The 13,410-nt window shown below is 44.7% G+C and overlaps 1 protein-coding gene across 1 annotated transcript in view; it reads left to right on the top strand.

Moving 5' to 3' along the window:
• The window catches only part of LOC116038117 (PH domain leucine-rich repeat-containing protein phosphatase 1-like), a 29,024-nt gene extending 16,234 nt beyond the window's left edge, over window positions 1-12,790 (top strand). The window contains exons 7-17 of the mRNA XM_031282318.2: window positions 802-1,004; window positions 1,116-1,176; window positions 1,284-1,379; window positions 3,050-3,205; window positions 3,396-3,596; window positions 4,620-4,782; window positions 5,561-5,691; window positions 6,228-6,344; window positions 8,854-9,048; window positions 9,568-9,805; window positions 11,033-12,790. Of these exons, the coding sequence (XP_031138178.1) occupies window positions 802-1,004; window positions 1,116-1,176; window positions 1,284-1,379; window positions 3,050-3,205; window positions 3,396-3,596; window positions 4,620-4,782; window positions 5,561-5,691; window positions 6,228-6,344; window positions 8,854-9,048; window positions 9,568-9,805; window positions 11,033-12,202 (2,731 nt within the window). The 3' untranslated portion in view covers window positions 12,203-12,790. The remainder of the gene's footprint in view (window positions 1-801; window positions 1,005-1,115; window positions 1,177-1,283; window positions 1,380-3,049; window positions 3,206-3,395; window positions 3,597-4,619; window positions 4,783-5,560; window positions 5,692-6,227; window positions 6,345-8,853; window positions 9,049-9,567; window positions 9,806-11,032) is intronic.
• The last annotated feature ends 620 nt before the right edge of the window (window positions 12,791-13,410 follow it).

Here is a 13,410-nt window from a genome sequence, read left to right as displayed (position 1 = left end):
GATACATTTTATTTCTATGTTTTGGACTGAGGCTGGCTGAAGCTTCAACGGGCGCCCGCGAGCACGGCATGTGGTTGAGCGAGCTAGAGAGTGCCTGAAGAGAGCGAGCGGCGTTAGAACAAAGCCGAGAATCCGAGAATTAAAACGTTGTTTTTGCCCTTTCATCACTAGAAGTGCAACTGTAGCAAGCATGATACACAGTCTTGTCTCGTCGCATTGGTGTGAACTGGCAGCTTTCAGAACGTTGCAGACCGGCGCCTTGCAAGTAGCTGCAAGTTTCAATTCTTCTCGTTGCCAATCTTTGGTCTGAACAGGGCCTTCGAAGCATCGAGTATTCGACTATTTGGGGTCACCCCTAAATTGATTAATGAAATGACAGAGAAGTAATCACCAGCTATTTTACCCTCTTTCCTTTTGTTCACATTCTCAAGTTCTCACTTGTACATACACACACATTTTTATTTGCAGACTTTTTAGAACAAGCATGGTCTAAAAGGAAGACGGCTTTGTATCGATGATTCTCTGTCTGTCTCTGTTATATATATATATATATATATATATATATATATATATATATATATATATATATATATATATTTGTGTGTCTGTAGTTAGTTGTTTTATGTATGAAATGTTTAGTTCTTTATTTTGTGCAAAGTAGAAGTACGTTGTGTGTGGACATTGGACCGGAAGCTGTGGATGAAATTACTTTTCTATTGGTGTCATGTATAATTCCGTGTGGGATGGGCCACTTAGTGGCATGCCACGTAAATAAAATATATCGTATCATATCGTGTACAGGCTGAACCGGCTTCAAACTGTGACAGTGGGAGACGCGGAGCAGCTGGTCCACATCGTCCAGCTGGACCTGAGGGACACTGGGTTACAGGAGCTGGATGTCAGGCCGCTCTGCAGGCTGGAGCTCCTCCGCTGTGACCGAAACGCCCTCTCCACCCTTAGAGTCAGTGGCCACGCCCTCAAGAGCCTGCACGCTGCACACAACGGTACTAACATTTATTATGCGCTGTATAGATGTTAAACAGATATGAGAATGTCTGGTGCTATATATACATGTACATACAGCTTATGAAGGATTATGCACGCTGTGTTTGTAGAGCTGAAGCTGCTGGAGGTGCAGCCCGTGCCAGAGAATCTGACTGTTCTGGATTTGTCCTGGTATGAAGACTCTATGAATACTTTAACTGTCCTATTTCCTGTGTTGTAAAAAGAAGGTTCTGTGCTCGTTCTATATCTGGGCGCTGACTGTCTTTGTTTTATTAAAGGAACACGTTGGGATGTGTCCCTGCCTGGGTGTGTGAGAGCAGCAAACTGGAGGTGTTGGACATCAACCATAACGCTGTTACAGAGCTGCCCATACAGTGAGCAACACACAAACACCTGCTGCATCGACACATTTTTCGCAACAACAAAAAAAAAGCGGCGAAGAAAGGGTTCCTAAAGTGCCAAAGGAAAGGCGGGTAGCTGCTTGGATGTAATAGTTTAATAGCTCAAATAATGTAGCACATAATTAAAGATTTCTTAAAGGCATCAAACACAAAGCTTGCGGTCGGACACGTCAAGCTCTAAAAAGGTACGCCTTCTTGAGGCTAATGTTCTTTCTTAGTCTGCTTTCAGATAGACATTAGCAATGTGTCAAAAAATACAGCCTCCTCTCTGATTTCAAAGAGATCACTCACTGTGTTGGTACTAGGGCTGTCCTTAATTCTTAGTCGACGAAATTTTAGTGACTAATCGATTAGTTTATTTAAAGGTGCTGTAGGTAGGATTGTGAAGATCCAGGACTTAGCCAAAAAATTTGAACATCGACAACTTCTCAGTCCTTCCCCCCCCTTTCTGCTAAAGCCCAAAACGGTCTCCTAAGCCCCTCCCCCCACAAGGGAGAGCTGTGCATGATAGAGCGTGTGTGAAGGAGAGGAAACCTATATGCAGCTTGTGCGCAGGGAAGGGGGAGGGAAATGTGTGTGCATGAGCAGTGATTGATACGCAGTTAAAAAATTTCAATCAACTAAGACCAAAACGCCCGATTAGTGGACTAATCGACCAAGAGGGGGCAGCCGTAGTTGGTACAGGGGGAGACTGATGCTGAGGCAAAAAAGTGTTATCTGTCAGAGAAAAATATTTTTAACCTTTAATTTAGCAACCCTGTGCAACATGCACAAGTGCAAATGTACAGATTAAATTCAGTTTAATTAACTTTATTGCCCATACTTATGTCATAATGTCATTCTGAGACTGAAAAATTAATTAACAATGAAGGTTATAAGGTGCAACATTGTTTAAAAAGACAGCGCTGCGGGGGTTGGGTAGCTCGGTTGCTAGAGCTTGCGCCCGTATAAAGAGGTTTATTCCTAGACACAGAGGTTGCTGGTTCCAATAGGCACTGCGGCAGGTTTCCTGCATGTCTTCCCCCTCTCTCTCCCCTTTCATGCTGTCCTGGTGATTAAAGGCAGAAATGCCCAAAGAAATAATCTTTAAAAAAAAATAAAGACAGGGCTGCTGTTTATAGTACACTGCAGACACTGTTCATACAGATACATTGGATAGTAATGTTGCTGGTAAGTCTTAAAACTCTTTAAATAAACATATTATTCCTAAAGGTCTCATCGCTACCTGTAGCAACACGCCTACACCACTGCTATTTTCAGTCTGTGTGCAGCCTTTGGCAGTAACTACAAACTTGTACTGTTGCCTTCACAGACAATTTGAGCATTGCTTTTTGGGGGGGGGGTCAAACATCCACGATGATAGTGGTCCAACTACAGGCTCCAAGAAGCACAAATGTAATTGCAACTCAAGTTCAAGCATTTATCTATTTCTTAGTCCTCTCCTTCTAGCCAGCCGTGACTCAAGAGTTGATTTAACGTATTGTACCTCAGTGGGTAATTGGATCATTATAACAAAGGGATGCACAAAATACTGCTCTGTGTCCTCATCGGGGTAACAGAGTTCACACTGACAGGTTTACAGTACGCACAGACAGACAGAGAGAGAGAGAGACTGAGCTCGCTGTGTTGTTTGTGTTGCGTAGGCTGCTTTCCAGTGGAAGCCTGAGAAAACTGCTGGCAGGCTGGAACCAAGTGTGTCGGCTGGCTGAGAGGCTGGAGAGATCCCAGCTGGAGGTCCTGGACCTCCAGCACAACCATTTGACCGAGCTCCCACACAACCTGTTCATCAAAGCACAGAGGTGAACCTTTCTTTTCCTTTCACTATTCATTCTTTCCGTGGGTATTTTTCGTCCTTCCCACCTGTGCTTTTCAACTCTTTCCTCACATCAATCTATCCCATTTCTTCCCTTCCCGTCTGTCGTTTTTTTTTTTGGTCAAGTAATTTGTTCAAGTACTAAGTTTAAATTCTCTGCTGGGATTTCATCGCAGCTTGAGATACCTAAACGTGTCGGCCAATAAGCTGGAGAACCTCCCTGCAGCCAGCCTAACAGACGACAGCTTCAGCTGCCTGGAGGAGCTCTACGTGACCAATAACAGCTTGACGGACAAGTGTGTCCCTCTGCTGACGGGACACGGCCACCTCAGGGTGCTGCACCTCGCCTACAACCAGCTGCAGACCTTCACTGCCAGGTAAAATAACAGGACTGAAGCGTGCAAAAGAGTAAATCTATATATTTCATACCTTTTGAATTTTGCTCGATGGTGTTTTAAGCCCCCAACGTCGCCTTCCAGGCAGCGCTGCATGGAAGGCACTCCCCGCCCCCAACAGTTTCATCCCTAGCAGCTAGTGTTGGCTATATGTCATGGCTGCATTGAATACAATACATTTAAATAAGAATCAGAAAACTCACACATAGACACACTGTGACCCTCAGTTTGGGAGGTTTAGGTTTCCCAAAACACACTGAAATGTGAAGCAACCTCTGGCTTTGTGCGGTTGCAGAACATCACACAATTTTGTGCACCTGATTGTACGCTTTTAGGCCCGCACAAGCTCACATACACATACAGTCTATATCCACGACGTTCCACTTCCGGGATTGCTCCGTCGCCACCGGAAATTCCGCCGGATGTTCCTCTTTTCGGCCAGATGTCCATCACCTTCCTCTTTCTTTGTGTTGGAATTTTAAACTCTGGTGGATTTCTGAGGACTATGGTTAACTGCTCCTCAGATCTCTGCAGGGTAAATCCAGACAGCTAGCTAGACTATCTGTCCAATCTGAGTTTTCTGTTGCACGACTAAAACACCTTTTGAACGTACACGTGTTCCACCAAAACAAGTTCCTTCCCGAGGCTATTTTGCAGAGGCACCGTGACTCTGTCCAGCGCTAAGCACCGCCCAAGACGATTTTGATTGGTTTAAAGAAATGCCAATAAACCAGAGCACGTTTTTTCTCCCATCCCAGAATGCTGTGTGGACTAGCCAGACCCTCCTCCCCAGCGCTGTGGAGGTCTGGCAATGCGAGACTAAGCTTACATTAAGTCTGATTCCTTTTGCTTTTATGAGCTGCCCTAATCCTAAAAGCATGGTACACAGCCTTGCTTCAGAATCAGGTTTAGGTCACAAGAGAGATGAGTCTGATGAATGTGGTTTCCAAAAATACAATGTGCGGTGCCAGCGCTCTGATACAACCGTACCTCCACCTCCTGCAGTAAACTGGCCCGACTGGAGCAGCTGGAGGAGCTGGACCTGAGCGGCAACAGACTGAGGGCCGTGCCCACCACCATCCTCAGCTGCCAGCGTATGCACACACTGTCGGCCCACTCCAACTGCATCAACGCGTTCCCCGAGGTTCTCCAGCTGCCCGAGATCAAGGTTAGTCCGATATACGCAGGTATTTTAGGCAACAATTCCTTTCGTTCATTTAGCTGTCGTATTTTTCATTTTTTTTTCTAGGCACACATCCACACAAAACATCCACACATACACATGGCTATTAACTGTTGTCTTTAGTTACGTGCCTTGTGGAATTAGGATGAAACTCAGCGTCATTTTTAACTCTGATGACAAAAGTCGTGCTTCTTCGTACCTTTTTATCTCTCTCTGTCTACCTCTGTGTTCATCTTTATTGGGTTTAGCTAAATCAAGAAATCCTTTGTATTCCCCAATCTCTTCCTTTCTCTGAACCCAAATGATAGTTCCATTCTCGTGTGTGTGTGTGTGTGTGTGTGTGTGCGTGATCGTGTGCGTGTGCGTGTGCGTGTGTAAAACAGAGTTAAAGAGAGAAAAGGGAGCCATCATTTGCGTCAGAGAAATGGAGAACAATGCTGGAGGCAGGAGACAGAGCAAGGTCAACTTGTTATGTCTGCTGCAACGGAACAAGACGGCTGCATGCCTGTCTGTCTGTCTGCCTGTGTGTGTAAATTTGAAGATGCATCATGATTCTGCATTGATGCAAGAAACTCCTCAGTCAGAAGCTTTTGTTATGAGCGAGCGTTGGAGGACATACAACTTTCTTTCGGTGGATATTGAACAGAACTCCCGAGAACAAGCGAATCACTAGGTCTGATGTAAATCTGTAGCAGTGCCCTAGATAGAAAGCCATGTGAACTGACCCTTTGTCCGTCTCTCACTCTGCGCTGTGCTGCCTCAGTGTGTCGACTTGAGCTGCAACGAGCTGACTGAGGTCACTCTGCCAGAGACACTTCCCCAGAAGCTGCAGGAGCTGGACCTCACAGGCAACCCTCGCCTCAACCTGGACCACAAGAGCCTGGAGCTCCTCAAGTATGAGGCTGATAGATCCTGCAGTACTTAATATAATAATAACAGGGTTCATACATTTTGAAAAAAACTGGAAAAGTTATGGAATTTAAAAAATGCAAATTCCAGGCCTGGAAAGGTTTTGGAAACATAAAAAGACCCAGAAAGTTTTGGAAAAGTCATGGAATTTTTCTTTTAACACAGCATAATAATATATGATTAATAAATGTATTTTCACGTCGTCCTAACCTCACCGTTGTATTCGGGGCGCGATATTACGAATCCCACTATGAACCACATAAGTTGTCATTCATTTTCTTGTTAAACCTCTGAGGGTAAACTTTAACAGATTTTTATTCTTATTGTATAATGTCGACTGACATTTTCAGGAATACATAGTCATGGAAATTTGCCAAAAAGTCATGGAAAAGTATTGGTTAAAATGCGTATGAACCCTGTAATAATAATAATAATACATAATCTATGGAAACAAAATATTTGACTCATTAAAACCAACTGGCTGATCCCTTTTTGTCTTTCTCTCTCACTGCTCCCTGCAGTAATATCAAATGTTTCAGGGTGGATCCATCCCCTTCAGCTCCGTGTGTGAGTGAGAGCCACGGGGCCCCGGCAGTCTGGAGCCACGGCTACACCGAGGCCTCTGGAGTCAAAAACAAGTCAGTCCTCCCACCCCTCTCTTTGTGTTTCTTTCTACTCACTGGCATTTTTTTTTCCCTTGGAATTTATGTTTGTAAGTCTATAACAAATATAATTAGGTAAACCTTATTTATATTATTTAGCACTTTTCCAAACCACAGGTACAGAGTGCTTTCAGAATATACACAAAAACAATCTAGTACAATAACCATAGTAATAGAATACAAAATTAGCATAGAAAATGGCATTAAATAAAATTATAGAAATGCCAATGTATACAGATATACATTATTGGTGTTGCAGCTGAACAGTAAAAGCATGATATGTTTTAGTCTGGACAGCAAAGCTTCAAACACCTTCAGTCAGCAGATGTGTGCTGGTGCAGATCTGACTGATGAAACGGTTTTTAGTTTTGACATTATGCAGGATCTTTATCAATGTCCCTGGAGAATATGGAGTTAAAAAAAGAAATGGCCAAACCCTCAAAGCTTTATAAGGACATTAACGAGATCTCACATGTTTTAAGAATGTACTGAAAGTCACTGCATTGCAACCAGGACTATACTTGTGTTTTTAGCGGGTTGGTTAGAAGGCTAGCTGCTGCATTCTGGACCAGTTGCAGATGTGCAGTTGCTGAACCATTCACACATGTAAATTAAGACGTACTCACATGGATGTAAATGTGTAAACGTGTGTGTGTGTGTGTGTGTATATGCATGTATGTATGCATCTGTTTCTATGTGTATGCCTGTGTTTATGCGAGTGTAGGTAGGTAGATATACGGTGTATGTGTATGTAAACATGTATAAATAAGTGAAGCATCAACTTGTTTTGTATTTAACTAAAGGATAAAAATAGAAAAAGGGGGTAGGACCAGAAAAGGTTTTTTTTTTTAACTTCTTCCTACTCCTTTTTGAACATGGGAATTTCTTGTTTGAATCACTTACAATAATTTTGGAAGATTGTGCTGAGATGTACATGTCCTTATTTATCTGTTATTTTAATTTTATATATATATGTATGTATATATATATTTATTTTTACATGTTCAAAGTAAACCACTAAAACTAGATGAAGGCAGGGATGTTTTGCTCAGCTACAGTATATTCTTGGCAGAGTCCCCCACATTATACATAAATAACTAGCAGTGGTATTGCGTTCGCCATAGTGTGACAGACTGGCACGCCAATCCACTTGTTGTGCTAACCTCAGCATCTGTTGCTAACGGCGTACGGCTAAAGGTTTCCGGGCAGAACTTGCACTCGTGTTGGTTCCTCATTACTCGCAGCAATCTACATAGCGTGCATTCTGCGTGCACCGGACCATGACACCCCCCCCCGTACCGTGACAGTTCGACACAAATACATAGGGCTGGGTACCAAATTATTTTTAGGCACCGACCAAACTGCCTCCTTAGTATCGAGTATCGAAAAATGCCTCGTCATTCATTACCAAATTTCAATGCCTTAGGAGTAAATCTCATCAGCGTCAGTGAGCCAATAAGCATGCAGCGTACGTCTACCAAGATCTAATCATGTTTGTGATTGGCTGTCTAACGTTACACGTTGTATAGACACACAGGAAAAACTCTTCGTTAAGCACAGAGACGGGGCTCCCGTGGTAGGAGCTGAAAAATATATTAAAAGATTTGTGCCATAATGTTGTAATTTATTTATGTTAAAATGGATTTTATAAAATTGGTATCGAAAAAAGTATCGTTCATGACTAGGCATGAGCCGGTATGAGATTCTGACGATATGATAACCTTCATCAAAAATATCATGGTTTCACGGTATTACGGTATTGCGGTTACAGCTATAAATGTATTATTTTTTAAAGTATTTTATTTTGAAATGCACTGCTGCACACTGGCAGGGAGACGGGTTTCTAAACTCCACTTTCTGTCCTTTCAGACTCAAAACAGCTCATACCTTCGGAACGGTATGACAGAAAATGTTAGTGGTTTTGAAACCGTGACTTTTTCAAACTGCGGTATACCTTGGAACCGGTAACCGTTCCATTCCTATTCAGGAACCGGTATCGGAGTCACAGTGTTGGTATCGGTATCTAGGGCTGCACGATATGAAGAAAATATATAATTGTAGTTATTTTGACTGATATTGCGATTGCGATATGGGTCATGATATTGGAGGGAATGATCATTTTGTTATCATTATTCTCATTTCTATTGAGAATTATTAAAATTAAAAGAAATTAAAATGATTATAGTGTGATTTTTGCAAGATCTGTACCAAACAAACGTTTTTAACTTACTGTGTAGGATACGATTTGTAGGCCGGGACGTCTCTGTAACACCACAATACTTAATTCAGTATGGGTTGACACATATTTTGCCTTTAATAAATATTGCGCCCCCACCGCGATTTGGATATTACACTAGTCAATATTGCGATTGCAATACAATTGCGATTAATTGTGCAGCCCCATCGGTATATATATTGAACGATACCCAGTCCTACTAATAAACGGGCCGTCGCAGCCTCAGTAACTTGTTGATCTTGTTGTCAGGCTGTGCGTGGCTGCTCTGGCCCTGGACAGCTTCTGCGGGATTCGTGAAGCTCTGTACGGAGTTTTTGACGGGGACAAGAACGTCGAGGTGCCTTACCTGCTGCAGTGCACCATGGGAGACGTGCTAGCAGAAGAGCTTCAGAGGGGCCAGCGGCAGGAGGATTACATGACCAACACTTTCCTCACCATGCAAAGGTAAACACGCAGCTTTTAGAATTCCTTGAACGGCACACGGACGTAAAGCCATCACCCCTGAATTAGAGCTGCACAGTATGTCCTTTTATCGTCACCGCGATATCAACTGTCGCAATATACACATCGCGAAAGGCTGCGACATATCGCCATAGACACAAAACAAATGTTTTGTGTTTAGTTGAAAGAAAATATCAGTAGAAAACTGCACATTAAAATGTATTTTTTTTAGTGCTGCCTTTTATATTCAATATAATGTTTCAATTTGTTCAATAAAAGAATGTTGGAAACCTTTTCTTTCATTTGTTTTAAATTCAACAAGCAGTTTGTTGTATTTTAGCAGACTACTGAAAGCAGCAGACCTGAGAACATTTTAATATCTGTTTATCGCAAGTAATATCGTTATCGTGATATTCAACGACGTTATTGCATATCACATAGTTTCCTCATATCGTGCAGCCCTACCCTGAATACTTCCACAGCTCATTGTAGGGATGTTGGTCATGTGTTGCTCTCCTGCAGGAAACTGGGCACAGCGGGCCAGAGGATGGGCGGCTCAGCAGCTTTATGCCACATCAGACACGACCCGGTTGCTCCCGGCGAGCACGGCGGCTGCTTCACCCTGAAGGCTGCCAACGTCGGCAGGTGCCAGGCTGTCTTGTGCCGCGACGGTAAAGCTATGCAACTCTCCACCACTCACACCGTCAAAGAGGAGCCAGAGTACCGGAGGGTCCGGCAGCAAAACGCCATCATCACCGAGGTGACGACCAACTCATGGTTTATGTGTTGTCGATAGTGATTTGTGTGCACTGGAGCTGAAACGATGAGCTGATTAAAGGTGCTTTAGCCGTTTTGGGCTTTAGCGGAAAGGGGGGAGGGACTGAGAAGTTGTCGACAACTACTAAGTTGATTTAAAATAATAGTTAAAATAAATAGATTAAAAATAGATTCAATTCATGAATAGTATCATTATTTCTGGACATTTTTTTATTTTACGATTAATCGACAAATCAAATAATCAGCAGATAGATAGTCTGTAAAATGTCAGAAAAATAGTTAAAGGGCACCTGGGTAGCTCACCTGGCAGAGCGCGCACCCATACACAGAGGCTCAGTCCTCGACGCAGCGGCTGCGGGTTCGGTTCCGATCTGCAGCCCTTTGCTGCATGCCGTTCCCCTTCTCCCTCCCCTTTCAAGTCTAAGCTGTCCCGTCAAAAATAAAGGCCTAAAAATGCCACACAAAAAAGGAAAAAGACAAATAGTTAAAAATGCCATTGAAAGTTCCCAGAGAGCATGGTAACATCTTTAAATTTCTAATTTTGTTTGACCAACGGTACAGAAATAGTTGCTAATTAAATAGTTTGTCAGTCAACTAATTGTTTCAGCACTGTAATAGTAGCCTGGATGCCAGCCGAACTTAGCCCCGCCCACAACATTTGAGGTCGGGAAGTTGTCAAATTGTCAGGGCGGGCTTTATACGATGATGGACAGATAATCAACAGTAACGTCATCAACCACGTCACCAAAGAGCACTTGGGTTGAATTCGTTTACAACAAAGATGGCCGCCATCGCGTCTGTTATAGAAGATATCGACAGCGCATTCATTTTAAAAGAGGAACAGAGAACCGCGATCACGTATGTCTACACATTGCCGCACCCGTCCGCACGGAAACTGTCGCCTCTGCCTTTGCTCTGTCGAAGCCTGCCTTTGACTCGCAGCTTCTGTGAAGTCTCCGTTGCTCTGATTGGTTGGAGGTCTATCCAATGGAGTGCAGAGGCATTTTGTTTGGTTCGGTTAAAACACGCCCCATAATCACAGCTCAACGGAGCAGTATCTGACTCCTATTCTGACTAGAATCTGGGTATGGTGACGTCAGGCTACTGTAATAGATTAGCTGATAACAAACATTGTTAGTTGCAGCATGTGTACATTTGAGGATTTGTCTGAAAAAAGCCCTAAAATGTCCTTTGTCCCTCTCTTCTGCAGGATAACAAGGTCAGTGGCGTAACGGACTCCACCAGAATGATGGGTTACTCCTTCCTTTGCCCGTCTGTGACCCCCAGACCGTACGTCTCCACGGTGACCCTCACCCCACAGGACGAGTTCTTCCTCCTGGGCAGCCGGGGCTTGTGGGACATGCTGTCTCCCGGCGAGGCGGTGGAGGCGGTCAGGAATGTGCCGGACGCTCTGGCCGCTGCCAAGAAGCTGGTCACCCTGGCTCAGAGCTACGGTTGCTCCGACAGCCTCAGCGCCGTGGTCGTCCAGCTCAGCATCACGGAGGACTGCTGCTGTTTCTGCGAGCCGCCGCCCCCGCCGCCAAGCCCCGGCCCGGGCGCGCACGCCGGCACACACGCCTACTCGGCGGGCGCCGACGGCGGCATGCCGCTGCCGCCAGCCTCCTCGGGAACGGCGAGCGAGCTGAGCAGCGAGTTCAGCACCTCCGAGATGAGCAGCGAGGTGGGATCCACGGCGTCCTCGGAGGATCCGCCGCCTCAGACCGAGCCGCTTCCGTCCCAACTGAGCCTGCCGGGGCGAGCCGGGGCGCGGAGACCGGCCCGCGGGGGCGGAAGCTTCCACAGGCAGTTCTCCGGAGCGCTGTCTGACAACGGGGTGGACAGCGAGGACGAAGAGCCTATCGCCGGCGTCTTCTCAAACGGCAGCCGCGTAGAGGTGGAGGCCGACGTCCACTGCCTGCACCGCCACAACGGCCCGGCGCCCCAAACGCACGCTAGCGCTCGACTGAGCACAAACACCCCCCCTCTCGCTGTGGCCTCGCGTCCGGAGCCTTTGTCTCTCCCCTTCTCCTCCCCGTCTCCCTCCCCCGTCCCTCCCTCCTCTCCCTGCCTCAGCGGGGCGGCCCAGTCCGGGACGCTGGGCCGCAGGGCTCGCGCCAACGGCTCCGTGGCCTGCCAAGGAAGGAACCAGGACCGCATAGAGGAGGCGGGCGACGCCCCCGTCAGGAAGCAGGGGGGCTACTTCAACGCTCCCGCCCAGCCAGACCCCGACGACCAGCTCATCATCCCCCCAGAGCTGGAGGAGGAAGTCCGGCAGATCATCCAGCAGCAGCAGCAGCAGCAGCAAGAACAGATTCAAACGCACAACCAGCAAGCACACAGCTACCAGAAACCTGCAGACTATTTCGTCACACCACTCTAACTTCTGCTTCTGTTATGGGGTTTTTTTGTTACTTACTTTATTTTCGACCTTGAAACGCAATGCAATTTTTTTTTTTAACACTTTATGTTGATTAAATCTCGAATCACATGTAATACATTTTTACCATATCTCTAATTTGAAGAAGCATTTTGAATGCTTTTTATTTAGACTTTTGAGATATGGAATGGTACTTTGGAGATATGGACCATTCTGTTTTCGTGTTGTAGCAGACATTGCCCCTGCTTGTCGCGGCTGACGGCCTTACATTTGTCAGAATTAGTCAGACTGTTTAACTAACTCCTAGGAGTTCAACACTTCAAAGTGACCTAGTCACTGAAGCGTACTAATATTCTCTGAGAGAAAAGATGATTGTTTGGAAAGGCTGATGCTCCAGGTTTATGTTCCCGGGGGTGTGCGGAGATCAGAGTGGTGCTGCAGTGCTGAGTCAATGCTGAACGGGGAGGGGTACAGTTATTACCACCAGCTCAAATGAATGTTCTCAGTGTTACATACTTCTTGATAATGGCTAATCACACAAGAGAGCTACTTTTGCTATATAATAAATTAAAAGTTTTCAGATAACCAAAACGTGTTGACTTTGACTTCTTCTGGAGGGGGGGGGGGGTACTTGCACCTAAAGGATACTTTGTGCAGCCATCGGTTACGTTTTGTTTGTCAAGATCTTTTGAAGGCTTTAACACATATTACACCTAAAAAAAAATGTCTCGATGTATTTTGGTACCCAGCAGGCAGATAGTTCTGGTTTTATTTGACAAGAAATTAGCTTCTTAACCTTCCTAACCCTAAAGCTTCTTTTTTATATATATATTATAATTTGAGACAATACAAGAAACCACAAGTGATACAAGACATAAACATAAACAGACAGTCACATAAATAAAAAATAAAAAAAAGAGTAAAATAAAACTAGCAGTTGCAGTGCAAAATTAAATATTTCATGTGCTTTTTCAGTCACTTTAAATTCCTACCCCTCTACATATTACTCTAGGCCATTCTTCTTTCAGGTATAATTCTAATGGGGACCATTCCCTTACAAAAACATCGAGCATATTTCTTAGTACATGTGATAATCTCTCCAATGGCAAGATGGACATACATTTTTCATACCACATTGTAATATTAGGAGGATCTTCGTCTAACCATTTATGTAGTATTGTGAGGCGTGCAGCATACAAAGCGACTCTAAG

The sequence above is a fragment of the Sander lucioperca genome, chromosome 11 (genome assembly GCF_008315115.2).
Source record: "Sander lucioperca isolate FBNREF2018 chromosome 11, SLUC_FBN_1.2, whole genome shotgun sequence".
NCBI classification, from domain to species: domain Eukaryota; kingdom Metazoa; phylum Chordata; class Actinopteri; order Perciformes; family Percidae; genus Sander; species Sander lucioperca.
Note: the sequence above shows the minus strand (reverse complement) of the source record. Positions and strands in the feature narration are given on the sequence as shown.